The sequence below is a fragment of the Equus przewalskii genome, chromosome 1 (assembly GCF_037783145.1).
Source record: "Equus przewalskii isolate Varuska chromosome 1, EquPr2, whole genome shotgun sequence".
NCBI lineage: Eukaryota > Metazoa > Chordata > Mammalia > Perissodactyla > Equidae > Equus > Equus przewalskii.
In genome coordinates, this window is record NC_091831.1 from 119,040,077 (window position 1) to 119,066,080 (window position 26,004).

The 26,004-nt window shown below is 51.1% G+C and overlaps 1 protein-coding gene across 9 annotated transcripts; it reads right to left on the reverse strand.

Moving 5' to 3' along the window:
- Positions 1–738: 738 nt before the first annotated feature.
- On the reverse strand, positions 739–25,928 carry PPCDC (phosphopantothenoylcysteine decarboxylase). 9 transcript variants are annotated; one of them, XM_070574853.1, is made up of 8 exons: positions 24,645–25,066; positions 23,169–23,207; positions 21,880–21,917; positions 20,622–20,830; positions 9,876–9,971; positions 8,876–9,004; positions 5,036–5,204; positions 739–4,576 (listed from the first exon to the last, which is right to left on the reverse strand). In XM_070574853.1, exons 4-8 carry the CDS (start codon positions 20,805–20,807, stop codon positions 4,491–4,493), a joined length of 666 nt encoding a protein of 221 aa, XP_070430954.1. In that variant the 5' UTR covers positions 20,808–20,830; positions 21,880–21,917; positions 23,169–23,207; positions 24,645–25,066; the 3' UTR covers positions 739–4,490. The 9 variants fall into 9 exon arrangements, with proteins under 9 accessions (XP_070430954.1, XP_070430944.1, XP_070430933.1 ...); XM_070574843.1 differs by lacking the exon at positions 24,645–25,066 and adding an exon at positions 23,693–23,794 and having other exon boundaries at positions 21,880–22,067; XM_070574832.1 differs by having other exon boundaries at positions 21,880–23,207; positions 24,645–25,071.
- Positions 25,929–26,004: the final 76 nt, after the last annotated feature.

Sequence of the window (26,004 nt, forward strand, 5' to 3'; positions counted from 1 at the left end):
TTCAGCACAACCTGGCTGCCCTGGCTTAGCATCTGGCTTCCTCCCTGACTCCAGCTTCTCAGTTTTCCAATCTGTCCTGCATACACCACGCAGCTGAGCTTTACCACACTCCACACTCACCGTGTGCCTCTCCTGCTGAATAGCTCCCAACTTCCCTAACACATGGAGTCTAAGTCCCCATCCAGGTGTCCCACATCAAGTGTGTGGCAGCGCGTCTTCACCCATGGTACCCACCTTTAACTGCGCTGGTCTTCCAGTAAGCACCAGCCCCAGTTCTGCTCCCTCCAAAAGCCCACCCTGACTGCCTCTCAATTCTGAACGATGGCACTTAGAGTCTGTGCTACATGGTCTCGCTTTTGATTTTCTCTTTCATTTTTTTAATTGTTTTAAATCCTTGAGTCTTATTCCCATAAGACCATTAGCTCCCTGAGATCAGGGACCTCAACGGCTTATAAGGAGCACCCAGGGGTATTCAGAAGTCATCTTCCATTACTAGCTCATGACAAGAAAAACAGACCTGTTTCTACTCCAAAGGCTTTGATGGAACTCTCCAGATGCCCCTGCCAAGTCATTTTTAAGAACCTCCGGATAAAGGGCAGAAGGAACCCTTTTAAAAATGTATGTAATTATTGCTTTTGTGGTAGATAATGTATTCATCTGGCTCAAAACATAAAATGAAGTTGGCCTCCCACCTTTGTTTCTCAACCACCCAGTTTCCCTGCCAAAAGGCAAACAGTAGACTGGTTTCTTGTTTATTTTTCAGTAGGTATTTGATGATATGCAAGCCAATATGAATACATCCTCCTTTTCTCCCCTTTTTTTATACACAAGCTAGCATGCAATACACATTATTCTGCATCTTGCATTTTCTGTTTAACAATGTGTCTCAGACATCATCCCATATCAGTTCCTAGAGAGCTTCCTCACACTGTCTTGTGGCTATGCAGTGTTCCAGCGTAGGAACAACTCTAATTTATTTAATCAACTCCTTACTGTGAGACAGTGAGGGTGTTTCCAGTCTTTTACTACCATATACAATGCCGCAACGAATAGCCTTGTTCAGACATGTCACATACATGAGTGTATTTGTGGGACAAACCCTACAAGCAGAATTGCTGGGTCAAGGGGTAGGGTGCATATGTAATTTTGAAAGACATTTCTAGATTGTTCTCCAAAGAAGTTGTATCCATTTGCACTCCCACCAGCAATGTATGAGGGTGCAGTTCCCCACACCTCGCCAATCTCCTAGGTGAAAACTTTCATTTCAGTGTAGTTTGATTTGCACTGCTCTCCTCATGAATGTGGCTTAGTAGCTTTTTATGTTTCAACGACATTTGCGTATGTGTGTGTGTGTGTGGACTGTTTTTATTCTCTGCTCATTTTTTTGTGTTCTTAGTTTTTTTCTAATCGATGTATAGGAGCTCTTTATATATGAGAGGAATCAGCTCTTTGTTGTACCAGCTGCAGATAATTTCCCATTTGTTGTTTGTCTTTTGGCCTTCCCTTTGGGCTATTGCTAGGTGGAATTGCTTATTTTTCTGTAGCCAAATTGATCAGTCTTTGCTCTTATGGCTCCCAGGTTGTGTCTTGCTCAGAAATGAGCAGGACTGCCCCCCCATACACACTTTTTAAAAATTTTGTCAGTACAAGGAGCTTGGAATGACTTGCTAGGTTTTGTGAGGAACAGGATAACTCCTGCCCCCCAGGAGATCCCAATTTTAGGGGGACACAAAGTAAACTGATGGTTACAATTCTGTGTTATAATAAATAAGAGGAGGCACAATGGGAACCTGGGCAAGGACTACCTAATCCAGCCTGGGTTGGCCAGGGAAGGCTTTCCAAAGGAGGTGGCCCCAGGTACATCAGAGGCATGAGTAGGAGTCAGCCAGGTGAAGAACGTCCTTCCCGTAAAAGTGGCAGCATGTGCAAAGGCAAGAAGCGAGAAGCAACAGGGCTCAGTCAAGGTTGTCCAGTCGGGCAAGAGGACAGGGAGCCCTGCAGGGTTGGTGTGTGGTTAGAGGTGGAGTTACAAAGGTAGGCAGGGACAGATCACAAATGCCAAGTGTGTACTGCCCAGGAGCCAGGGCCTTACCCTGAGGCAGTGAGGAGGCAGCAGAGGGACACATGAGCAGCGTGGAGGAAGAGCTGGAGACAGCCCAGTGTGGAGGCTGGGCTGGGGCTCGAAGACTTCTGCCTCTAGCCCAGCAGCAGCCACAACAGCCTAAAGAGGCTCCAGGGTGCTAAACAAGAGTGCAGATTTCAGACCCAAATGTTCTATTCTGTCAAAATTCCAGAATTCTATAAAAATCATCAGAGAAGCTAGCATCTCCTCTGAGAAACACTCCTACCCAAGATGACAACTTTAAGAGCTCTGACTCGTGGTGGGGAAGGCCATGGTTATCACTCCCACCTCAGCGCCTCTCTGGCAGATGGGGCCAGGTAAATGCTGCTCAGACACTAACTGCCTTCTCCTCTTAGCTCCAGCCTGGCTCAGGGAACAATTGGGCTCTTCAGCCCCAGACAATTCATCCAGACCCCCATTCAAAATGGGCAACAGGGATGCAGGACTGGAATGGCAGACCCCTAGGGATGGGGCCTCCAGCTGACCCTCGTCTTCGGGAACATCTCTTTCCTTCCAGCCAGCAAGGCTCAGTCCCGCCACAGCCATTTGCAGAGGTACCAGGCAGAGGCCTGTGAACTTCTCTGCCTCTGTGGCCTTTTAAACTAGGTATTTTGTAGCAGGTCTCCCGAGCAACTGTCTTCCCTAAGGTGCCCAGCACAGAGCCTTGCACACGATAAACACTCAGTAAATGGTAGCACTTTCTGTGAACACTGGAAAGCCTCACCATTCACTAGCAGTTTGCTGAGAGGAAGGGTGATGTGGACACGAGGAGGGAAGCTGGAAACCATTTAAATGGAACTTTGGGATTGTCTCTGGATTTCAGTTACCAGGCCCTCCCCATGCCTGACCCCCAACCAGCCAAAGAGGTTGGTTCTTGATGCTACTATTTTAGTTATATTTTCTTTAGTGACCTAAGGCTTTTTATCCCAAAGGATCATTTGATTAAGTCAAGTGCTGTAGAGATAAAGGCTCTTGGAGGCTGCTGGAGACCTAGGTTCCAGCAAGCAGGCTTCCTGGTGCCCCTCAAAGGCACCTCTACCCTCAGTGGTCCACAGGTATGCATGGGGTGCCCACTCACCCCTGGCCCAGAAGGCAGGAGGGCAGGAAGCCAGCTTCAACCTCAGCACCAAACAAGCAAAGAAGCCCCTCCCCACCGCAGCCACCAAACAGCAACTGGGTCAAAGGCAGGGCAGTGGAGGGTTTCTAGGGCAGAGCACGTGTCTCTCTGGAATCTACTTCCCCAGTTCACATGGGGGGAGGGGAGAGACAGACACCCAGGCCCCATCTCAGGCACAGCAAAGCTGCTGAGGACAACACCAGGAAGCAAGGGGCCTGGGTTCTAGGGCAGATTCCAACCTTGCTGGCTGGGCACCTATCACTTGCATAAAGGCCACATCAACTAGGGTCAGGATTTTATTTTTCCTAAAATGAGACAGTCTATTTCAGTAAATGTTGAGAAAGCTCACTGGTATGTATACATATCTAGCTTTAACTTCTGTTTATTTGACATCGAGGCACTCAGTGGGGTGTTAATCCTTTCAACACTCCATGAGAGTTGGATGATAACACATATGAGGAAAGTGAGGGTCTGAAAGGCTGAGCTCTGAGCCAAGGTCTCACTGCTAGTATGTGGCAGAGCTGGGACTTGAACTAGGGGCTGTCTGGCTTCAGAGTCCTTTGGCCTTAACCACCACATGACATGGGGACTAAGGAGTGCCAGTCAGTCATCAGCCCAGACCCTTCCCCAGCCATACCTAGCAATGCCTCCAATCTCTGAGACCACAGAGGGGCTATAAAGGAAGGACAGAGTCTCCTAAATGGTCACTTTATTCTCCAGTACCCCTGATCTCACAGCATGGTCTCTGGGGAATCTCAGGGACTTGCCAACTCACAGGCTTCCCTGACTCTGCATGGTACTTGGGCACCCTACCAAGGAGCTGAAGCTCCAAAGGCCTGGCCAGGGGCCCACCATGCTGGGGATCTCCAGCTTTGGCTGTTTCTAAAAGCAGCTCTTGGGCACAATGTAGAATCAAGGTTTTTCAGTCACTCCTCGGTCCCTCTCCCAGAGCACAGGGACAATACAGCAGCTTGCTCCTCTTGCTTGCTATGCCCATCCCAGGACAAGGTGGGGAGGGGCTCCAGAAAGTGAGTGTCTTCTAAGTGGGAAGGAATTGAGACCTGGGCCTTTGGTCTAGTTTAACCTGGGGCAAGTCAGACCCCTCGGGAGGCTCCAGAGCAGGCCCAGGCTGGACCCCTACTCAGCAAATGCAGGACTCTTCATCATATTTTGCCAACATCCATCTTCTTCACCAACTTGGCCTGAAAACACGCTGAGTGCAGAGGGACACACACGACAGAAATCCTGGGTTCAACTCTGCTGGAAGCCACCGTGCAGGGAGAGAATCTCTTTCACTTTGTCCACAATGGTGCCCACCTCAGCCATGGCCCCCAGACCTAGGAGCAAAGTTCTGCTGTGGCCCTGCAGACTGAGGCAGGGGATCATCCCTCCCCGACCCTGCTCAGTACTTCCCCAGTGCTCAGTGCTCCACCCAGAGCCCAGTGCCTGAGAAGGCCAGGACCGTCTCAGCCTGAGCCAGACCCATCAATTCCCCTCAGAGACACCCCCAGGACAGACCCCAGGAATACTTATAGTAGCCGTCATGAACTGTATATGGGCTGTGTGCCAGGGATGATACCAGGCACTTTACATACACTATCTCATTTAATCCTAACACCTCTAAGAGGGAGGAATTAGGACTTCTATTTCCCAGATGAGAAAGATAATATCGGAGGTAAATGGTTTTGCCCGAGGTCACAATAGGCTAGGATCTGAACCCAGAGCCGACTCCAAAGCTGAGCCCTTCCGCAGCCCTGGGCTGTGAGAACAGGCTTTGAGCCTGACCAGATGCCCACCTTGGTCTCCACACACCAGCTTCTTGGCCACACAGGGAATCTCAACATAGCCGAAGGCCTTGAGCTGGCCCACCTGCTGAGCAGTGATGGGGTGCTCCCACATGGCGGTGTTCATCGCTGGGCAGAAGAGCAGAGGCTTGCTGCGGTCCCAGGCCCGGATGACACAGGTCTGTGAAGAAGGGCCAGAGGTAGGGAATAGGTGGGTCTGCTGCTTTGCTTGCCACCCCTCCCCAGCCCTTCCAAATCCTATGCACCGTCCTCTGGGCCGTAGCCAGCCATGGGCTCGGGATGACTGCTATCTGCAGGGAGCTGTCTCATGTCCCTCAGGAGGTAGGGATGTGTCTCCTGGCCCCTCTCCACCTTCCCAAGGCTCTTGCATGGAGCCCTATACAGAGAAGATGCTCCACCAATGCGCACAATGGCCCAGCCACCTCCAAGCAGACCTTCCGTCCTGTGCAGAAAGGTCTCCTTGTGCCCAAGCATAAGGCTTCTTCACAGTGGGCCACACCTCACAGAGAAGCAACCCTGGAGAGCAGAAAGCAGGCTTTGCAGATCCTCACAAAGCTAAGGACCAGAATGCTCATCAGGTGGGGCCCATCTGCCCTGATACTGGCTCTACTTTGAGGCCAATTAAAGCTTGGCAATGAAAATAACATCTTACGCATGACAAAAACCCTCTTGCATATATTATCCCATGAACCCTCGCTGCGACCCTGTAAGCTGCACTCCCTGGAGGTAAGCAGTTATCCAAGCTCACACAGAGACAATCATCTGGGGCTTGAGGCTTTGCACACCACCCATGTGATCCTCCACCACACCGTGCAGCCTCACTACCTCCTAATTTTCAGGTCATCCACTGAGTCACAGACCAAGGCAGCTGTGAAAGGGACTGACCAGCTCACAGAGTCCTTAGTGCTGTGGGCTGTGAAATCACATAGACTGGGGTTCAAATCCCGGCTGTGCTATCTACTATTACTGGCTGTGAGAACTTGGACAAGTTATTTAATGCTTGGAGCCTCAGCTTTCTCTCTGCAAAAGCTCCTGCTCACTGGGTGGTCATGAGGACAGAGGGTAAAAATGCTTAAAGCTCGTCTCACAGGGCCTGGCACAAAATACAGCCTCCAGAAACAGTAGCCCCTGTTATGATCACAGGCATAGACTCCCTGGGCCAGGGGCTGCCATGGGGAGAAATAAACTCTGGGGTCCACAGGAGTGAGCTCCCCCGTGCTCTAACTGCTCCAGCACCTCCTCCTGGGCCGTAGGCCTCTCAGGGAGACAGTAGCTGGCACACCCCTTCCCTGACGTGGAGCCGGTCTAGGAAATGATGGGGGAGTCCAGAGAACAATGCCACAAACAGGCTAGGGCCAATGCCTCCCCTTGGTGCCCTTGCCCTCTCCTGGGGACAGGAAGGAAGCGAGACAGCACACAGCCTCAGGATCTGGCTGCTTGCGTAGTTTCAGACACCAGCGTTTATTTCCCACAAGGCCTCCTAATTTGGCAACCAGGCTATGAGTGGATGGTTTCAGTCATGCTTCCTCTTGGTCCTGTGCCACCTGCTGCTTCTGTAGAAGTCATGAGCGTACCTAGAAGAGCCCCTGGACTACGTGCGGGGTGGGGTGGGGGCTGGGTTGGGGTTTCCAAGTGTCCTCAAAGCAAAGCACACCAATTAGAGCAGAAACCCAACACATCCATGTTCTATACCTCTCTAGCTCTTCCCACCTCAGCTCAGCACTTCCTAGACAAACCACAGCTCTTCCGAACCGTCCAGCAGCAGGAGGGATGAGAGGAGGCACCAGTTCCCATGGTCACTTCTGTTTAGCCAATGTGGTGTTCAGCACCTCAGGCTCTGGCCCTGGGAATCTGCTTTGCGGAGAAAAGGCCTGGATCCCTGTGAGGAGACCAGCTCCCAACTAGACTATGACCCAGGGAAGTCACCTCCTCTTTCTGGATCTGCTTGGCTATTTGGCACAAAGAAGGGGCAGGGCCCGAGTGGGCAGAGGGCAGTGGAGATGCACATCACCTAGGCCAAGGTCCCAGAGGCTGGGTGCACAGGTTCATACCTAGCATGCTGCTCTAACTGCACCTCAAGTTCTGGACACTGGAGAGGGAAAGATCAGAAAGAGGGAGGCAGCAGGGTGAGCTTCTTTTCAGGGATATAAGCATGTTTTGAGAGAGGACAGAGCCACAAACCAAAGATGATGACAGATTAAACTTTATAAGATTTGCAATTCCTTGAAATATTTGTGCTTTCAAGTGAAACCCTTTGAGGCAAATGGCCTAGGGCCTGGTCTTGGGAACATACCCCACTGCTCAGCCGACTCAAGAGGAGGGAACCCCAAAGATTTCATGGAAGGATGGCAGCTTTGAAGAAAAAAGGGAAGCAGAGCTTTCGAGAAGGAAGGAGCCCTCAGAGAGCCGTTCCAGGCCAGGCGTCACCTCCTAGAGGTCAGTGTGCTTCGCCACATCAGCTGGCTGCTGACCAGCCAGTGGGAAGCCTGGAGGTTTGGTGAGATGGTACTGTTACACACAACTCTGACCCTCTTAGGCAACAGCGGCCAGGAGCCTCACCTGTTCCAGCTGCCCTGTCAGCCTGGTACCAGCTCCACGGGGAAGCCTTCTTGGTAACACTGCCCCAAGGCTTGCCCTTCTCTGCACTCCCTACCCTGCTCCTGACCACACAATCTGGGTGTTGCTCTCCTCCTGGTCACCTGTGCTCTTACTCAAACGATGCTTAAATCACCAGGAGACTCTTCAAGAAGTACCTTAAGCACCCATCAATAAACATACGAGGAGACTAACCTCTTATCTGACCTCCAAAAATCATGACCCCGCTTTGCTATTCACTTCTTCACCATATAAAACTCTGAAAAACTCCTGGTTGTTTGCCAAAGTCAAATTACTAATTACCTCATACACATAATAAGTATTTATTGAATGCCTACTATATGCCCAGCTCTGTGCAAGGTGGTGACTCCATTGTCAACTGGGGTCATTTAAGACTGTACCACAAACCAGAGCACATTCCCTTCTCACCTGCATGGGTGACCAAAAACCCTCCCCTTCCAGACTGTGTGTCTTGTGTGTCCCTCTGCCTGGGGCCTGGTTTAGGGTAGGTAAAAGCTCAATGAATGAGGGAAGAGGGGCGAGAGGGAGAGGGAGAGAGAAGAGAGATCATGCTTAAACCTTCCCAGGATGATCATATAAACAAAGGTTCTTTAAGGACAACAGCTCCCTAGAGGTCCCTTAGGCCTAAGACAATCCCTACTTTGTACAGCTGGACTTCTGTTCCTCTCTTCCACATCCATCAGCTTGCACCTCTCACTTTGTCTTTCTCCTCTCTTCCCCTCTAAGCTTTCCATAATATACAGGAAAACCGCATCTCAGCCTTGTGGCTAATGCTACAGGAGAGATAAGTGAGCCTGAGGGATCCATGAGGAAGTAAATACTCTTATCAGATTGTCCATGTGGATATGCAGATTCTGATGAGAGGGCAGGCAATGGGGCTGGGTAGGGAGACCAATAGAAGAGCACGTCAAGGGCAACCCATGAATGAAGGACAACGGAGGAGGAGCTGAGCGTTGTGTGGCAGGTGAGAGGCAGACACCCTCAGAGAGTATCCACAAGTCAAGTCACTCCATCAGGACCAGGTCTTCTGCCCACTTGCCAGAGCGTAGGTGAGACCAAGGTCGGGGTGGGGGCGGTCCAGGGCGACTGTGTTCTAAGCAAACCAGCCCCACTATAAAAGAATTCCAAGGTGAGAACCTTGTACAAAGGCAGTCTGTACTTTAGCAAACTGCGAGTGAGGCCGAGGGAGGGAGGAGGGCACAAGGAGTCACTCACAAGCAAGTTGTCACAGATGCCACTAGCCACCTTCCCCAGAGTATTGGCATCAAGAGGGGCCACCAGCATCAGATCTGCCCACTTCCGCAGGTCAATGTGGAGAACTGGATCAGATCGGCGTTTCCACATCTGGGAGAGAGAAGGGAAGGGGGTCACTGGGCCAGCCACTCTTTCAGTGTAGAAGGAGGAAGGGGGAGGTGGAGGGCCAACGCAGGCCAGGTACACTAAGTCAGGAACCCGAGGGTGACCCTGCATCAATCCACTTGCAGTTGCCTCTCACAGCTAAGCTGGTGAGCATTGACTGTGGAGCCAACAGCCTGAGAGAAACCAGGCCTGAGGAAACAAACGCCCCTTGTCTCTCCAAGCTATTCCCTTTATGGTTTGGTTTTCAAGAGAACTGACATCTGGCAGGGAACTCCTGGCCTGTCTGCTTGAGGCGGATGCTTGGATTGTCTAAGCCAGTGGAAGGGCTCTGGAGCGGTGAGAAATGGAGGGGGTGGGGCGAGGAAGACAAGCCAGCCAGAAATGTTCTAGGCTGAGAATGTTTAAAAATGCCTGGCAGGGCACCCCTGTGAGGCCCACACTCGATGTCTGGTGAATCGGCCCATGCCCGCCCCTCTGCGGGAGAGCAGATGCAGAGCCCAGTGGCCGTGGGAAGTGAGGCGTTCTGGACAGCCCTGACACTGGGAGCCACGTGGACAAGGGTGGTGGGAACAGAGCTCCTCTGTGGTTTCATCAGCCCAGATAAGTACAAGGACACTCAACCTCAGGCACAGGGCCAAAGCTGAGCTTCGCCTGGGGTGGGAGGAGCAGCAGGCCTCCCACAGGCCAGAAGCTAGACAGATGTTTTTCTCATCACCTCTGCCCAGAGGGCCCTGACCACTGACTTGAGCCTGGCCTATCTGCTCCCACCACCAGGACTAGAGGCTGCAGGGAGGACAGTCCTGTCCTGTTGGTAGAAACGCAATCGGACTCAGCCCTAGGGGCCCCCAACACTAACCTCCCATTCATCAGCATCGCTGTAGAGGGTGACAGGAACATCCTGGGGAGTGTAGAAATGTTTGGCTCTCTCAGTTGTCACTACTGCTACTTCCAGCTGTCACCAAGAAAAAGTGGAGGCGGGGGGAGGGAGGGAAAGAAAAACTGTTACCAGAGCCGCCGGGCTAGAGGCCACACAGGGCCAGACCAGGCAAGGGCTTTCTTCACAGCCTAGTTGTGGCTCACCCTTTGCAGCAGTGAGCCACATGTCTGCATAGCTACTTCCGCTGTCACCCAAAGGTCAGGCCCCCCAGGTGCAGCCGTTTCACTTCCCTTTTGAGGGCCTGCTGAGGAATGAGTCAACAACTGCCCAGTGCATATAAAGCTGCAGGCTCCCGCTGCTCAGGCAGAGTGAGACGAGAGACAGATGCAGGCAGGTGATGGGAAGGGAACCCAAGGCAAGAGGGCCACAGAGGCCATGGCAGGCATGAGGAGCCACCCTGAGGAGGGCAGAGGGCCTGAGTTCTGGGTCACGCTTCAGCCCTGCCCACTGCAGGCCAAGGCACTGGGGAGCTGGAGCCCTGCACGTCGTGTCTGCACTCACATCATAGCAAGAAAGCAGGCAGAATCCCTTCACGTACTTCTAGGAACAAGGCCTCATGGGCTCCAGCTGCAGACAAGCTCCAGGAAAACCAAACCTGTGTGCCCTACACTCAGGGGCAAGAATGAAGTTTACCTTCACATTGGTCATTTACTAGATAAATTAATAATACAAACAAGAAGGATGATTAAGGTGCTTAACGAATAAATGGCTGTGAGAAACAGTACCCAGTAGTGTGAATGGCTCTAGAAGGGTTGCTTTCATTTGTAAAATGAGAGGTCAGACTAACAAGCTGGCAGAGTAGAGGGTCCCAGAAGAAGTGGCTGGGAGGGGAAGGGTCTAGGAAATCACACCTTTGGGGGACATTTATCTAGGAGGGAGAAGAGTCCAGAGTGACAAGGACACAATCATTGACTAACCAGGGCAAGGGTCGTGGGTGGCAGTGTCTGGGCCAGATCCAGCCTGCAGAAGTGCCATTTGGCCTGCACGGGGTTACACACATTTTTGAGCCAATACATACAAATCAGGAGATTTCACAGAGGAAATCCAATTTCTTGGCTTCTCTTGAAAAACTGTAAGCTCTGGCACTGCTGGGCCCACATTCCCACTTGATAATGACTTGGTGGCATTGAGTAATGGCGCCTCTTTGGATGCCCTTGGATGGGGCAAACCCATGATAATTCAACCTAGTCCCTGCCCCTCCCTATCATCTCACCAAGTCCCACTCTGCTCATTTGTTTCCTGCCTTGTGTAGGACAGTGTTCTACTCTGCACCCAAGAGCAAAGCTGGGACAAGGGAGTAGAAATCTCAGAGAGGCAGACTGCAGAAGAACTGCAGATGGTCTGGCGTTCCCAGCTCTACTGGAGAGCTCCTGAACCTGTCCATTCTCCCTCTCACTCTTCCTTAGAATCTACCATCCCCAGAAGTTACATAAAATCTCAGAGACCTTTTCTTTTTTTTTTCCTAAGGAAGATTTGCCCTAAGCTAACATCCTCTATTTTTTAGTATATGGGCCACCAGCACAGCATGGCCACTAACAGAGCAGTGTAAGTCCACACCCAAGAATGAACCCAGGCCACCAAAGTGCAGCATGCTGAACTGAACCACCAGGCCACCAGGGCTGGCCCTCAGGGACCTTTTTAAAGGTCATTTAAACCAAACTCCCACTGAGTTTGTCCTAGAGGGATCCCCTCTAGGACAGCCCTGAACAAGCCTTGGTAAAAAGCCCTCCCTTCATAGAACCCAGCCCTGGAGAAATAAATCTGACTAATAATGAGTTCCAGAAAGAGAGGACAGAAAAACAGAGAGGAGAAAATTATGAAAGAAATGAAAAGAAATTTCCCAGAACTGAAGAACTCAGAGGTGGGAGCCATCGCTTCTGCCTTTAGGGGTCTAAGAAGGTGTTGTACCCTTAGGCTCAGGGCACCTGAGTACCAAGTCCCTGGCCCACTGAGTGTCTGTCAATGGAGCCTGAGCCCACATCAACTCTTCTGGAAGCCACATTCTCCTGCTGATATTATACATAGGGTTTGCAGTCAGCAAAAACTCAAAAGGGTTCTTCTCATCCATGTTGCTACTAAGCTACAAGCCCCAACTGTACCTGCCCAGTTACTTTCTGGTCCCAAATGCAGTCCCTCACACTTCCCTGGTAAATTCTACCTTTCCAGGAGTTGGTCCCTGTTTGCTTGGTCTACAGAGAGCTCCTGAGATGTCAATCCTGTTCTTCCTGGCTTGTTCTCACCCAGCACCCTGAGACATGAATCCAAATCATGAACAGAACAAGGTCATGAGCAGAGCCTCCCCATGAGGTCCACAGGCTGGATGTGGCAGGTGGGAAAGAATCAAGAATGAACCCTTTCCAAGTAGGATCTTTCACCAGTTATAAACACACTGACAACATCACCAGGTAGTCCAGGGGGGTGTCCTAAGATTCCATCAAAGGCCTCACCTAAATCTAAAATACTTTGTCTAATATCCAAAAACTAAACTAAAATTGGTATGCCTTGTTCCCAATCAAGCCCCAGTGACATCATTTTCTAAGTGCTTGCAAGCCTGGTCTACAGTAATTTGTGGAGCCCATCTCCTTTGCCTTTTGGATAAATGGACACTAGTCATCTCCAGCCTCCAGCCCCTCTGCTGTTTCCCATACATCCTGTAGGTCACCAAACACAACCTCAGTACCCCAAGACAGAACGTGCCCAGGGCAGGACATGAATCACCCAACTTCAAGTCCCTTCTACCACCATTTGTCCTACTTTTTCAAGCTCAAAAGAAAAAACGAAAACAAAATGGGACTCAAGAGTCCCTCCCACTTCTTTCTGTCCCCTCCTAATGTTACACCATTGGCCTCCAGGACAAAGCATGTTTTCATTGTTCTTTTTCCAAAGTATGTAACAGCCCCTTGGTCATCCTGAGTTTCACGGCAAGCTTCAGCTCACCCTGGTGCCTCTAACCATATTCTACCTTCCTCTGTGGTTACAAGTCCTCCTTTCCATTTAACTGCTCTCCAATTTCCTTCAACAGAGGGCTTCCCAGGTAGCCATATCAGCTCCGGTCACTGCCTTCTGTTCCTCATAGGGATTGCTTTCCTTCATTTCTAAGAGCTTCCCAACCACTTAAGAATGTCCCAGTTCATCCTCTCTCTATTCTGAAATTTAGAAGCTGCTTCCTGAAGAGCTAGTTCCCCTACTCTCCTCAACTCCTAAACTGCCTGCCAGTTTTCAAAGTGAGGACTGTGCCCAGGGCCAGCCTTCAGAAACATTGCCAGTTTGGTAATAGCCCTGTTCAGAGGCTCCCTCCTCCCTCCCAGCTCTACCTTTTCTTTCCTTCTACATCCACCTCATGGTCTCACAGCCTTCATACTGCCTCCCCTGGCCCCTGGGGAGTTCCCACCAGGGGTCCAGGTAGGCCTCCAACCCTGGGCACTAGCCCCTGCTTGAGATCTTCCCTCAAAGCTCCTCCCCCAGTCTCTCAGCCATCCCTCTCTGGCTTCTCTCCCAGGTTAGTCATTGTTAGGGCGCTTCCTGGGGTCAATGTCTTTACCTAAAGAGTAATGTAAAGAGTATGTGATGAGCCATCCTTCCTGATGCCCCTCCCCTGACCCTGATGAAGCAGCCACCTCTCCTTAGCAGTGACCCTGACCCCAGTGCTGTCTGGCAGGCCCAGGCCAGTTTTTCTGGTTTTAGAGGGATGTCACTTGATCTGATTCATCAGCCCTACGGGCTTTGTTCTTTCATTTTCATTCACTATGCCAAAAGGTCCTGGGAGCCAAGGTCTGGGCCCTGGGTTTGCATACATTATACACACACACACACACACACTATGTTGTGCTACCTTCTGACATACTAAATAACTCAGACTATTTACTCATTCACCCTGACCTTTCCCCCAGCAAATGCTAAGGAGCCCTAGTGGGGCCGAAAACTCCCGAGGGCAAGAGCCCTTCTTGGCTTTTTCTCACACCCTCCTGGGTGCTGGTAGAAGCAGGGCTGGGCATAAACAATCTCCCACACACTACAGAGTTCCTGAGAGGCAGCTCTGTGCTTGGTCCCCTGGCGAGACTCCTGCCAACAGTTTTTATATCTAATATGTTTAACCTGAACCTCTTTGAGTGATGTGATCAAGGCTTAGCCAGACCCTGTTATATAAGCTGCCTGCATTTTGCCTGGCATTTATAGAGATTCCTTCCTGAAATCAGTTAGCAAGTCTGGTTTCCTTTTCTCTGAAGATACATCAGCAATCCCATCTGGAGCTCCTGGAGAGTCGGGGGGGAAATGCAAACACAATTTGGGGTGATACCTCCACTTCTACTTTTAGTCTGACCCAGGCTGCTTCTGGGGCAGATTATCAACGGGACCTGTAGAGAAGCACTTTCACACCCACAGGATGAGACAAATCCCATGGCCTGAATTTCCACCTCCAACCCCTCTGGCCTCTACCCACTATAACCATGAGACCTGCACCCCCTCCCCACATTATGACAACCAAAAGTGTCTCTGGACATTGTCCAATGTGCCCTGAGAGGCAAAACGGCCCCAGTTGAGAACCACTACTCTAGAGAAATATCCAATAGAACTCTCTGCAGTGATAGAAATATGTCATACCTGTGTGGTCTAGTATGGCAGCCACTAGCCACACACAACTATTGAGCACTTGAGGTGTGGCTGGTGTGACCAATGAATTGAATTTTTGGTTTTATTTAATTTTAATTATTTAAATTTAAATTTGAATGTGGCTAGTGGCTACTGTATTAGATAGCACAGCTCTGGTATATACAAATAAAGAAAAGCCCCAGCTGAAACCCCCAGCTGAGTGGCCAGAAAAGAGCAAGTGTTTCTACTAGGGCGTGTGATGATGGCTCCACAGGAGACTGATGAAGATTCTAAAGAGGAAGCACCAACCATGACTCAACTTGCCACAAGGCAAGGAACCCAGAGATTTGGTGGCTCAGGCCTCTGGGCTGGCACATGCAGCAGAGGCCCCTGACATTGGTGTTGACACTGGCAGTGCCCAGGGCCTGGGGGCCAGCCAAGAAGCTGACACAAAGCTGAACATGGGGGTAAGGACTCTTGGTGCCCAGGGCAGTCAGCACGTGGGGCAGGGAGCTGTGGAGGAGGTGGCCTCATTAACGAATCCCTGAGGGAGTTCTGGTAGGCTGAGTGGGTGTCCCAATGCCTCCAAATGATGTCTCGACTCTGCAAACACTTACTGAGCGGACTATATGCACGGGGGCCAGAGCTGGTAAGACATGAACTTTGCCCTCAGTAAGGTCTCAGTCTAACAAGTAGGTGAGGTATATATGACCCTTGACCATAAAGCAAGGCAGACCAGGTAAGAGTCCACAATTTCCTGGGGATTCTGATCCTCACAGCTTTCGTTTGCTTGAGCAGAGAATGCCCATGCTCCAGATCTGAGCTCCTCAAGTTCACCTGCTGATGGGAGTCAAGAAACCTGGCCTCGAGTGCCAGTTCTGCCAACTCAAGGGCTGGGGGACCTTGGGTGAATTCCTCTTCCTCTCTGGCCCTGGTTTTCCCTTTTGAGCCATGAGCCATTTAGACTATACGGCCTCCAGGGGCCCATCCAGCTCTCTCTGAATTGGATGAGCCATCTAGCCCTGTTGTGACCCTTGCCCTTTCCCACCAGGCTCTGTAGGGGAAGTCGTTCTCTCATCTGCCTCCAAACGGGCCTCCTAGGGGAGCTGGTATTCTGGTCACATCAGCCCTTCCTGCCATTCAAGCAGCACCAAGCCGCCCATCCCTCTGTGCCCTTCCCCAGCTAGAGAAAATTCTCTAGATGGAACTAGACAGGCAGACTGCAGAGGCCCTCCATGGAGACACTGTTCTGGGCTGTCAGGGAGGGACCCTACAATACAGGACCCCTCAGTCCAGGGCTGGCTCCCTCTGACCAATGGCCTGCAGAGGTCACTCCCTGGAAGAGCAGGCCAGGGAAGGAAGGGGCCAGCCAAGCCAGCAGAGGCCCAAATAAATGCCTCAAAGCACTACAGTTGAAAAGACCAGTTTCTACAGCAGGAACACAGAGCAGGTGGGCAGCCCCGGCCCAGAAAGAAAGGAAAACCTCAAACCAGCCCTTGTTTCTCCTGCTCTCCTTTCCTCGGTGAGCATTTAAAAAAAAAAAAAAAAAAAAAAAGCACAAAGTTACACAGAATGTTCCATAATATCCCCACCAAAAGCCCCACCAACTTTAATAATAGAATAAATAGACACAGAGGTTAAAAAGTTAAAATTGAATAGAATGATACAAAATGAAAAATGCAAGCTCCTTTCCTGCCCCCATCTCTCCACAAGGGTAACTGCCTCCAGGGAGAATTGCAGGCAGTAACTCAGATATGTGAACAGACAAAAGGAATCATACCATATACCAGTAGTTGGCAAACTTTTTCTATAAAGGGCCAGGTGCTATTTTAGGCTTTGTCACAACTACTCAACTCCGTAGTAGCAAGACTGCACGGGTAGTACTTAAATGAGTGAGTGTGGTCGTGTTTCAATTAAACATTACGGACACTGAAATTTGAATTTCGTGTAATTTTATGTGTCACAAAATATTCTTCTTTTGATTCTTCTTAACCACTTAAAAACGTAAAAACAATCCTTAGCTTGCAGGCCATACAAACACAGGCAACGAGACTAGGTCTGGCCTGTGGGCTACGGTTTACTGACTCCTGCGCCTTGCTCATTTCACTTCTATCTTAACGATTGTCCCACATCAGCACACAGAGATCCATCCATTCTTCTGAACCACTGCCTCATAATCCATTGAGAGGCTGGACCACAACTGCACCACAGCTTCTCTATTGTTGGACGTTTGTTTGTTTCCAGCTTTGTTTTGAAATGATGAATAATGCTATAATGAACATCCTGGTACATATGGTGACTTTTGTACCCTACAGGGTTCAATGCTATGGGTGAATCAAGGGCTGTGAACACTTCTGATTTCTCTAGATATTGCCAAATGGTCCTCTAGAAAAACAAAATTTATTTCCTACTGCGTTTGAGTGGGGCCCTCTTTCCCTCACCCATGACAGCCCTGAACGTCCCGACAGGCATTCTAGAATCTTATCCTTCTCTAAGCCCAGGGCCTGGCAACCTCCTGAGTGGGAGATTTTCTCCACCTTTGGAAATCCCCTTCTGGCTCTCAGGCCTGCTGCCACCTGCTCTGGCAATAGCTAGAGCAGTGTCTGTCTTCTCCTCCCAAGTGAGAAGGGTGCCAACCAAAGGGCAGAAACTGAGCTGACAGCTCTGTTGTAACTGCTACCCAATTACAAGACAGTCACGGCACTGCAAAATGCCCTGAAGCTCCTGCACCCCAGGACCTTCTCCCAGGCTGCCTTCAGGTCCTGGTCCTTTTTGCCCTCACATCTAGGATCTTCCACCACTAGTGCCAAAAGAGGCCTCAGAGATGGCTCATGTGAGTACCCACCCCCCACTTCATTGCACAGATAAGAAAACTGAGGCCATAAAGAACTGACTTGCCCAGAATCCCAGCATGAGAAATCCTCTATGCTCGGCTACCTCTCTTGAGGTAGGGCTGGCCCCTGAGGTCCAACTCCCCCCACCTCACATAAAAGCTCCAAGATTTCTTTGTTGTTGGCCACTCTCCCCAACTGCTATGTGCAGCATGAAGCCAAATCCACCCCTCTCCATCACCCCCTCACAGTCCCCTGGTCTGGCTCTAGGTCAGTGGCTCTCCTGGGATGCCCAGACACACTGGTGAACCACGATTAGTTCTGAGCCAGGTCTGCAGAATCACCTAGCTCCCTGCAGCCCACACCCCAGCTGCTTGTTTGCTAGCCAAAATTCAGTATGCCTAAGGGAGCTCCGGAAAGCGCTGAGCATGTGAACCCATGACTTAGCAGGCAAAGAGCTGAGAATGACTGTTCTAGAGAACAAAGACTGCTCCTAAGGGTAAGCCAGAAAGGCAGCAACAGGGAGATCAGTACCATCAGGGAATGTGAGGAAAGGCCACTGCCTCAGGGCCAACACAAGGCAATCCAGGGATCCCTCTTGGTTACCAAACTCACAATGACCCTACCGAGGAAACCCAGTTCTTTGGTGAACTGCCTCCCTGCAGGATGAGAAGTGAGAAGGATGCGGGCCCCTCCACACGAGCAGTTGGACTGTGGCTCCATGGCTCTTTCCACAGGGGCTGTCTCGCCAACTCAACACCTCACACCACGTGGCTGGCCCAAAGGACATGACAACAAGGGGAAAGGAGAGGGTGAACGACAGGAAATAAATACCATTAAGTGCTTCCGTATGCCAGGTGCTGCACCCAGTTGTTGGTACAAGACAACAAACTGTTTCATCTGTGTCCCCTGCCCCCAGCCTTAACAAGAGCCTGAGGTGATGGGTGGCAGTAATCATACTTATTTTAAAAACGAGAAAGGCAGGCTCCCAGAGGCTAAGTCAGGGAGTCCTCTGCTCCAGGTCAGTGCCCTGTGGCTGCCTGACTTTAGGGTTCAACTGCAGCCAGGGAGGGAGAGCCAAGTCCTGTTCCAGACATGGCCTGTCCCTGCAAGAGGGGGGCTAAAAGGCCTGGGGCGGGCTGCAGAGCCTCCCTCCTTCAGGCAACCCTTTCCTCACATCCCTATAATGCTGGCTGCGTGGGACGGCAGGAAGTGGTGGAGTTGCCATTTCCCTCCGCTCTGAGGCTGCCCATCTGTTTCCTGGGATAGGACTCCCTGCCCCCACCACCCACAGTCCGGAAATTCACTTGCTCTGGGGCTATGGGAAAAGGGAACTGCCTGGCTCCCTCCCTCCCCAGGGGGCACTGGCCAAGGCTGTCCCTGCCGCAACCCCTTCCAGGCCTCCCGCCCTCACGGCTCCAGCTGGCCAGCTGCTACCAACGGTTCTGGGCACATGAGGGGTGGTAGGCCCCAGGCGCTACTGCCCCAGCAGCACCAGTGCCTAGCCTCAGAGCAGCCAGGAGACTCTCCTCCCTTTACCCTGCTGGTCTGGCTGGCATCCCTGGCTGCCTGCTTCACTGCTTGTCCTAGCCTGGGGGGTAGGGTGAGGGGGTGACTTTCTGGGTAGAAGTTTGTAGAAAGTAAAAAAATGAAAGATTTCCCGCCTCTGCCTGTAGTCTCGACATGGTCATCTGCAAGTGAGCACTGCCCCCTGCTGGACATGCTGGGAACATCCACCTGTGCTACCCTGTGTTGGGTGCTGTGCAGAAAAAAGCAAGGAAAAAGCACCGCCTGAGTCCCAGCAACTTAACAACACCCCACAAAACCAGCGTCCGACAACACAAGCAGTGTCGAAGGCAACCCATGCTTCTACATCTTGGTCAAGATTCTCTCCTTGACCAAACTCTAGTCAGGCTCCTCTGAGACACTTTGTCAACAAGGCCTCTCCTTGAACCTTGTCCTCAAGAGCAATTTCTGCTAAGTCAATTTAACCAGAATCCCCCACCCTCAATATCTGATCAGGCTGGATATCTCATCAGACTCCTCATCCCCCAGCACTCCCCAGATAGTGTCTGATCACCTGGCCTGCCTTCAGCAGGAATCCTGCCAGGACGGTTTAGCCAGAATCCCCCGACCCGTGATGTTCCCTCTGGAATTTTTCATCCGCTGACCCCTATGTGCTCCTGGCTATAAATCCCCACTTCTCCCTGTATTCGGAATTAAACTCAATTCTATCTATATGGAAGCATCTTTTCCTTTATTGCAATAGTTTTTCTGAATAAAATCTGTTTTTACCACTTCACTGTCCAGCTCCGGTTTTTCTTTAATACACCAAGTGAGTTTTAAAAGGAAGGCAGCAAGACCGCATTGGCTGAGGCAGGTCGGGAAGGCTTTTGCACGAACTGTGTGTGCAGAACTTGCAAAGGCCGAGAGAAGCAGGGAGGACAGTGCAGCCTGGCAGGGGCCCGGCCAAGCAAAGGCCATCAGGGTGGAGCATGGGGCAGTGGCAGATCGACAGACGAGTGAAGGGCTCTGGATACCAGACGAAGAAGTGGGGTTATCACCTGCTGGCTTTCACATTGTTTAAAGGCTTGAACTTTTCCTGCAAAAGAATCTGCACCAGAACCCCAATAAACACAACTGATCAAAGTTGAGGTGGTCTGGCCAAGGACAGGGGGCTAAACCCTCCACCCCAAATACACTGTGGTGGCCCATGGGCATCTCTGAACACCTGAAGAGAAAAGTCTGAAACCAGAGCTGTGGGCAACAGGGAGTCCCTGAGGTTCCCGTGCTTTTGGACTGAGAGGACAGCCACGGTGTCTAACAAGGAGGGAGACTAGAGCTGCCGTGTTCAAGATGGAGTCAAAGCAGGGGTGGTGAGCCCACGGTAGCAAGGGAATACTGAGAACTTGCTACATTTCTCCAGCCAGCCCTCTTCCCACACCAAGACCTTAGGGAATCTCAGGGTCAACATATGGGAACACAAACCCTCTATTTACCAGGGTGTTCCTTTCCCAATCTCCCTTCACACTCTGTCCACACTATCTAATCTAGCTCCTGGTTATACTGTCACACTGGTCTCTGTCTCCTGTGTCCCCCACATACCAAAGCACACAGAGGGCTTCCACAAACACTACGATTAAGAAAAAGAAAAGCCTGTGCACTACTCAAAAATGGGCTGGCCCCAGGAGCAGCAGCTGTCTAATATCAGAGGCTGCCACGTTTGTCTAGTAAGGATACTCACGCCAGGAATGTCCAAAAGCCTTGACACCAGAAGAGGCAACTTCAGAGCTGCAACACTCCCAGTGACACCCACAAGAACATGGAACTGTCTCTCCACCAAGGGTGCAGCAGCTGGACATGAGGCCCTTGCTTCCATGTGGGGTCTGGCGGCTTCAAGTTCAGGGAGCCTGCAAGGACTGGGCTCCATAAAGCTCTGTCAGGATTTAGGATCTAAAAGCAGAACAAGGTGTACCCATTTCATTCATACATTTGACTGAAATTATTGAGAACCCTGTGTTAGACCCTGGACGAGATGCTGGGATTCCTAAGTGGTCAGCAGTCCCCACTCTGGGAGCAGACCGTTTGATAAGAAGGTCAGACACCTCGTCACACACAAGTCAGTTACAATGTAATGTGGCCAGTGCTGTGAGGAAAGTCTATAACCAGGGGCTGTGGCTGCCCAGGAATAACAGTCTGAGGATATCAGATACCACAAAAATGACATATAGGTTGAGCCCTGAAGGACAAGTAAGTTTTCTAGAGAAAGAAGGAAATAACTTTGCAAAAAGGAGCAATCTTGCAAAAGTGAAGCAGCCTGAAGGAGGGTGGCAGGTTTGGGGAACTGGGAGTAGCTTAGTAGTGATGCTAAAGTGTGATGGGGGGCAGGAGGTAAGGCTGCAAAACCAGGTCAAGGGCAGAGTGTCAAGGGTGGTGAGGGCCAGGTGAGTTTTCATTTTAGAAAGATGGTGCTGGTGTTGGAGACAGTGTGGAGAGGGCCCTGGTGGTGGAGAGATTGGAGGGGGCAGGGGAAGGAGCTACTGCAGTGGGCTGGGCTGGCTGACTGACTGAAAAGAGTGGTAGGACAAAACGGGTTTCAGGGATGCCTGAGATAGAACCCTAGGCAACAAGGAGGCTTGGGTACTCCAGGGAGCTGAGAGATTTGCCTCCTTGTCTCTGTCCCTGTGGATCAGACTGGGCACCACCCTACTAATCCAAGCCCAGGAAGAGACAAGCATAAAGGGGATAGAGGCCACCCCATGAAAGCAGCTTCTTGGTTTCTTCCTCTGGACCTCAGATATTTCTAGAATGAGTGTCCATGATAATATGGCTGATGGACACACCAAAATATACACTCTGCAGGTTGGGCCAGCAAAATGTACTCATTCCATCAGCAACCACCTCTGAGGACCAATTACATCTAACCCTGGACAAAAGAATTGTGCAAGACAGCCAATGCCTTCAGGGAATCTGTAGATGAGTTGAGAAAACAAGAGTCACACCTGAAATCATCTGAGATGGGTTCTTCTCTGGGATGCACCTTTTTGGTGATTATTGATTCGATCTGTTCCTCAGCTTCCTTGCCTCTCCCTCTCCATTTCCCCAACACCATCACCACCGCCACGAACAAGCTCCCTGAATCTGTGACCAGGTCTAATCGCCAACTGCCAGGCACCTTCTAGGTCCTGAACTGCTTAATGAATAATAAACTGTACCCTCTAAAGGAGGATGGGGCAGAGGACAGAAGCCTGGCCTGTGAATCAGGAGCCCTGGACCCTGTCCATGGTTGTGCTCCTGACCTGGTGTGTGACCTTGGCCCAGGGTACTTCCCTCCCTGAACCTGTCTCTTCATCTGAAAAATGCAGAGGTAAGACCAGGTGATCTCTGAAGCTCCTTCCAGCAGAAAACTTCTGAGTCAATGCATAAAAGACAATGGCAAGGGCTCTCTGTACAAGAGGGTCCTGGAAGATGCACTCAAAATGGGCAGAATCAGCAGAGGGAGGGGACACCAAGGCAGACCCCGAGGAGGAAGTGCCTGTGAATTGCCCAATGGCTAACTCTGTGGCTGCACTCACAGAGGCCTCCTTTTCACTTCACAGACCCCTTGGTTCCCTAGGGCCTCTTTGCCCAGTATTTCCTTTAAGACTCAGGCACATACCCACATGAGCTGAGGATCATGTTGGGGTCCATTATCCCACTCCAACTTCAGTCTCCCAGAGGCCCAGACCCTTCTCAGCAGGGGTTAAGCACAGGCCAGTTCCCTAGAGCAAGACACCTCCAAAGTTCCATTTGCCAGCGATCTCAATCTCGGCTCTACATGCGGGCCTCAGCCAGGGCCGTGCTTGCCCAGAGCCGAACTGAGTCTATTCCAGGGCCTGGGAAGCCCTGTTAGCAACTGGCAAGGTCTAGAGGGCCTATTGCCAGGTTCTTCCCAGAACTAATCAGCATGCTGATCAGCGCCCACACTGGTGATGGAGGCACATTCTGGACTCTCTAGGGAAACCTACCTGCCAGATCTCAAACCTTGACCCTGCCCCACCCTAGCCAATTAGCGCTATGACAAGGAGATTCCTGCAAAACCAGAAGCTGAACTTCACCTCTGCAGCCCCTGAATCTCCTCCACATCAAGCTGATATCATTTTAAGGAACAGGTTACTTAAAGCAGTCAGTTAAACTTGGGGCAGGAATCCATGTTGGTAACTTCAACTACTTCCCTACAGTAGATAGTACAGCCCAGGATTTACTACTCAGCCTACTGAGCAAGCATTGCTAAAGGCCAAAGCCTACTTACCTTTCTAGAAAACGGTCGGTGGGTGGGGAGGCATATGTACTTGAGGAACAGAAAGGGGATAATTTAACCAACATTTGAAAGCAAGGTCAAATTGTTTCAATCAGACAGTCCCATGGAGGGTGATAGCTGGCAGGAGTTCACTATGTTTACTTTCAAAAGTGATCAAATTCTGAACTAGGAAGTCTGTTACTCTACCCAGTTCCTGTTAGAACCACCTATTTGCACAGCCAAGGTAGCTGCAGACAGCACCTCAGTTATTTCCCTGGGCTCTGCTGAACTCATAGGAACTCTTGTGCAGCAGAAAGAGTTGGCAACCAGAGAGGTTAGAGTTCTATGATTACTGAGCCTCAAGCTCCCAGGGCACCCGCCACCCAGGTAAGCCACAGCCAAAAAATGGCAGCTTCTCTCCTTTAGAAAGACAGGGCTAGATAAAGAGCCTCAGCTTGTGGCAGGCTTGTGATGAGTAAATCTTCCCTGATGAGTTTAATTAGGGTGGAGTTAAGTAAACGTTTCGGAATACTTGCCAGTCACAATATGGGCAGGTGTCGAGCAAGGGGAGAATGGGAGCTAAAAAGCGCCAGAAGTGGTATGAGCCCAGCGAAACACAGGAAGGAGGGGGGTGGAGCCTAGGACAAAGCAGAATCAAACTCCAGCACTGGGGTGGGTGTGAGGAGATGAGCAGGGATCCAGGATCCAGGATCCATTAAGAGCTTGAATCCTTTAGCCTGATGTCAAAGGCCCTCACTACAGGCCCCAGGCTTCTGCTCTGGCCTTATCTCCTACCCATCAACACAGTCTACTCTCTGCCTCAGTAATAATGAACCACTTGTAGCCTCCCAAAGTGTCACTCTGCCCCCAAACTCAAAGTCATTAAAAGGAGTCTCGTGGCCACAGGGGCACTTTAAACCCCTTCCCCCAAGGAAAGGCAAGGAACTCTTCAGGAGAGCTCAAGGCCTTGGCATTCTGCTAAGACTGCTCTCCTCTCAAACCAGAGGCAGACATGCTTGACTCTGATGCTCCTGTAATCCCAACAGGCACCCTCCCTCCTCACAGCCACATGTTGGGAATATATATATATTATATTCACACACACCGGCTACTAGCGAGGGAGTGACTGAGTACTGCCACCTCAACCACTGGGAAAGATGTAGAAAACCCCTGCTCCCAAGACACCCACCACCTCCCCAACCTGGGAATCTCTCCTGCCCATCATCTGGCACAGCCCTCCAATACTTCAAAGGTCAGTACAAAGTTTTCCTCTGACAAAATTTGGCCTCGCTAATTTTTAAATGCCGTTTAGCACATTTCAGCGGATCTAGGGGATAATTCTAGCGCTCCAGGGCTTTCCTTTTTCTATTTTACCAACTTTAAAAACATAGTTTGTACTTTGGGGAGCCCCTATTCCTTTTTGGAAGCAGACTGATGGTTTCTGTTTTTAAAAGACAAGCAGTAGGTGTGGGGAATTGACAGGGCCACCTTTTATACGAGATGAAACAGCACCGGACAGTCTCAGAGCATCACAAAGCAGGGATGGCAGCGCACAGATGCAAATCCCTCGCTTCAGGCTCCAGCAAGGAAGGGCTCCCGAATGCTCCGGCCCCACGGACACAGGTAGGAAAGGGAGGTCCCCCGCCACACACACACAAACGGTCTGGAGCAGACCACACGCACACACACACACACACAGCGGTCGACCCACAGTCGCGAGCACAGCTTCGTGGGCACACATGGGAAAGTCAGGTCACTCACACACACACACCCCAACCCACGGAAAGTGACGTCACATACACACACAGTCGGGCTGACCCAAACTCGCAAACAGTGATTCTCCAGGCTCCCTCCCGCCAGGAGGACATAGCCTAGGAGACCCCCATTGCCTCCTCACCCGCGCCAGGCGCGTCTCGGGGCGGCCCCCAAATATCGCGGTAGCTCGGTCACTCCTCCCGGTGATGCCTACTGGTACGCAACGTCACGAGAGGCTCTGGCAGCCTACGCGCTCGTGCAGCCTTCTGGGAGTTGTAGTCCATTTCTCTGCCTCCTGGTAGTTGTAGTCCACTGGGGGGAATCCTGCCGCGAACCCTGGCTTCGCGTTCTTGGTGTCTGCTGTGCTGTAGCCTGGGTCTGGTGTAATCGTGCGACCCCTCACCCTCCACCCCCATCCCACACAGACACAGTGCTCATCACTGCGGCACTTCATACTGAATATTTACTGAGCCTTTTCTATGTTTTAAGTGCACAGGATACAGAGATAAATCGGACTCTTCTCTGCTCTTGAGACAAGCAGAGACACAGAAAACTACGGACTGAGGTCCCTGAGGAAGCAGTGGGGACTATGCAACTAGAGGCAGGGAAGCACAGACTCTCAGAGAAGGAGTCACTCAAGGTGAATCTTGAAGGATGACCAGGAACTTAGAGTACCAGGACAGCACACCAAATGGAGGACAGGCATTGGGCAAAGGGAAAGCAGCAGGAGAAAGCACGTTGGGTATGCTTCCCTGCCTTCTTCATTCTTCAGCATCCACAGGCCACTGGTCCCCTTGTGTTCTGTGAGGCTACTCAATCAGCTGCCAGTCTCTATTGATGAGAGCTGAGGTGGGGCCTTCTGTGCTCTGCCCCTGCCCTTGCCTGCAGGAGCCGTCTGGGCCAAACTGACCCCCACCCACTGATCCAGCCTTCTACTTCCTCCTCAGGGAGCTCTGAACTCCTCCTCCTGATAGGCAGGAGGCCTTTGTGACAATTTCAAGGCTTACTCAGGGCTGCCTCAGAGAAAGAACCACACAGAGGTGTGTAACTTTTGGCCCCTGGGAATGACAGGCCCCAGACCCATTTGACCACT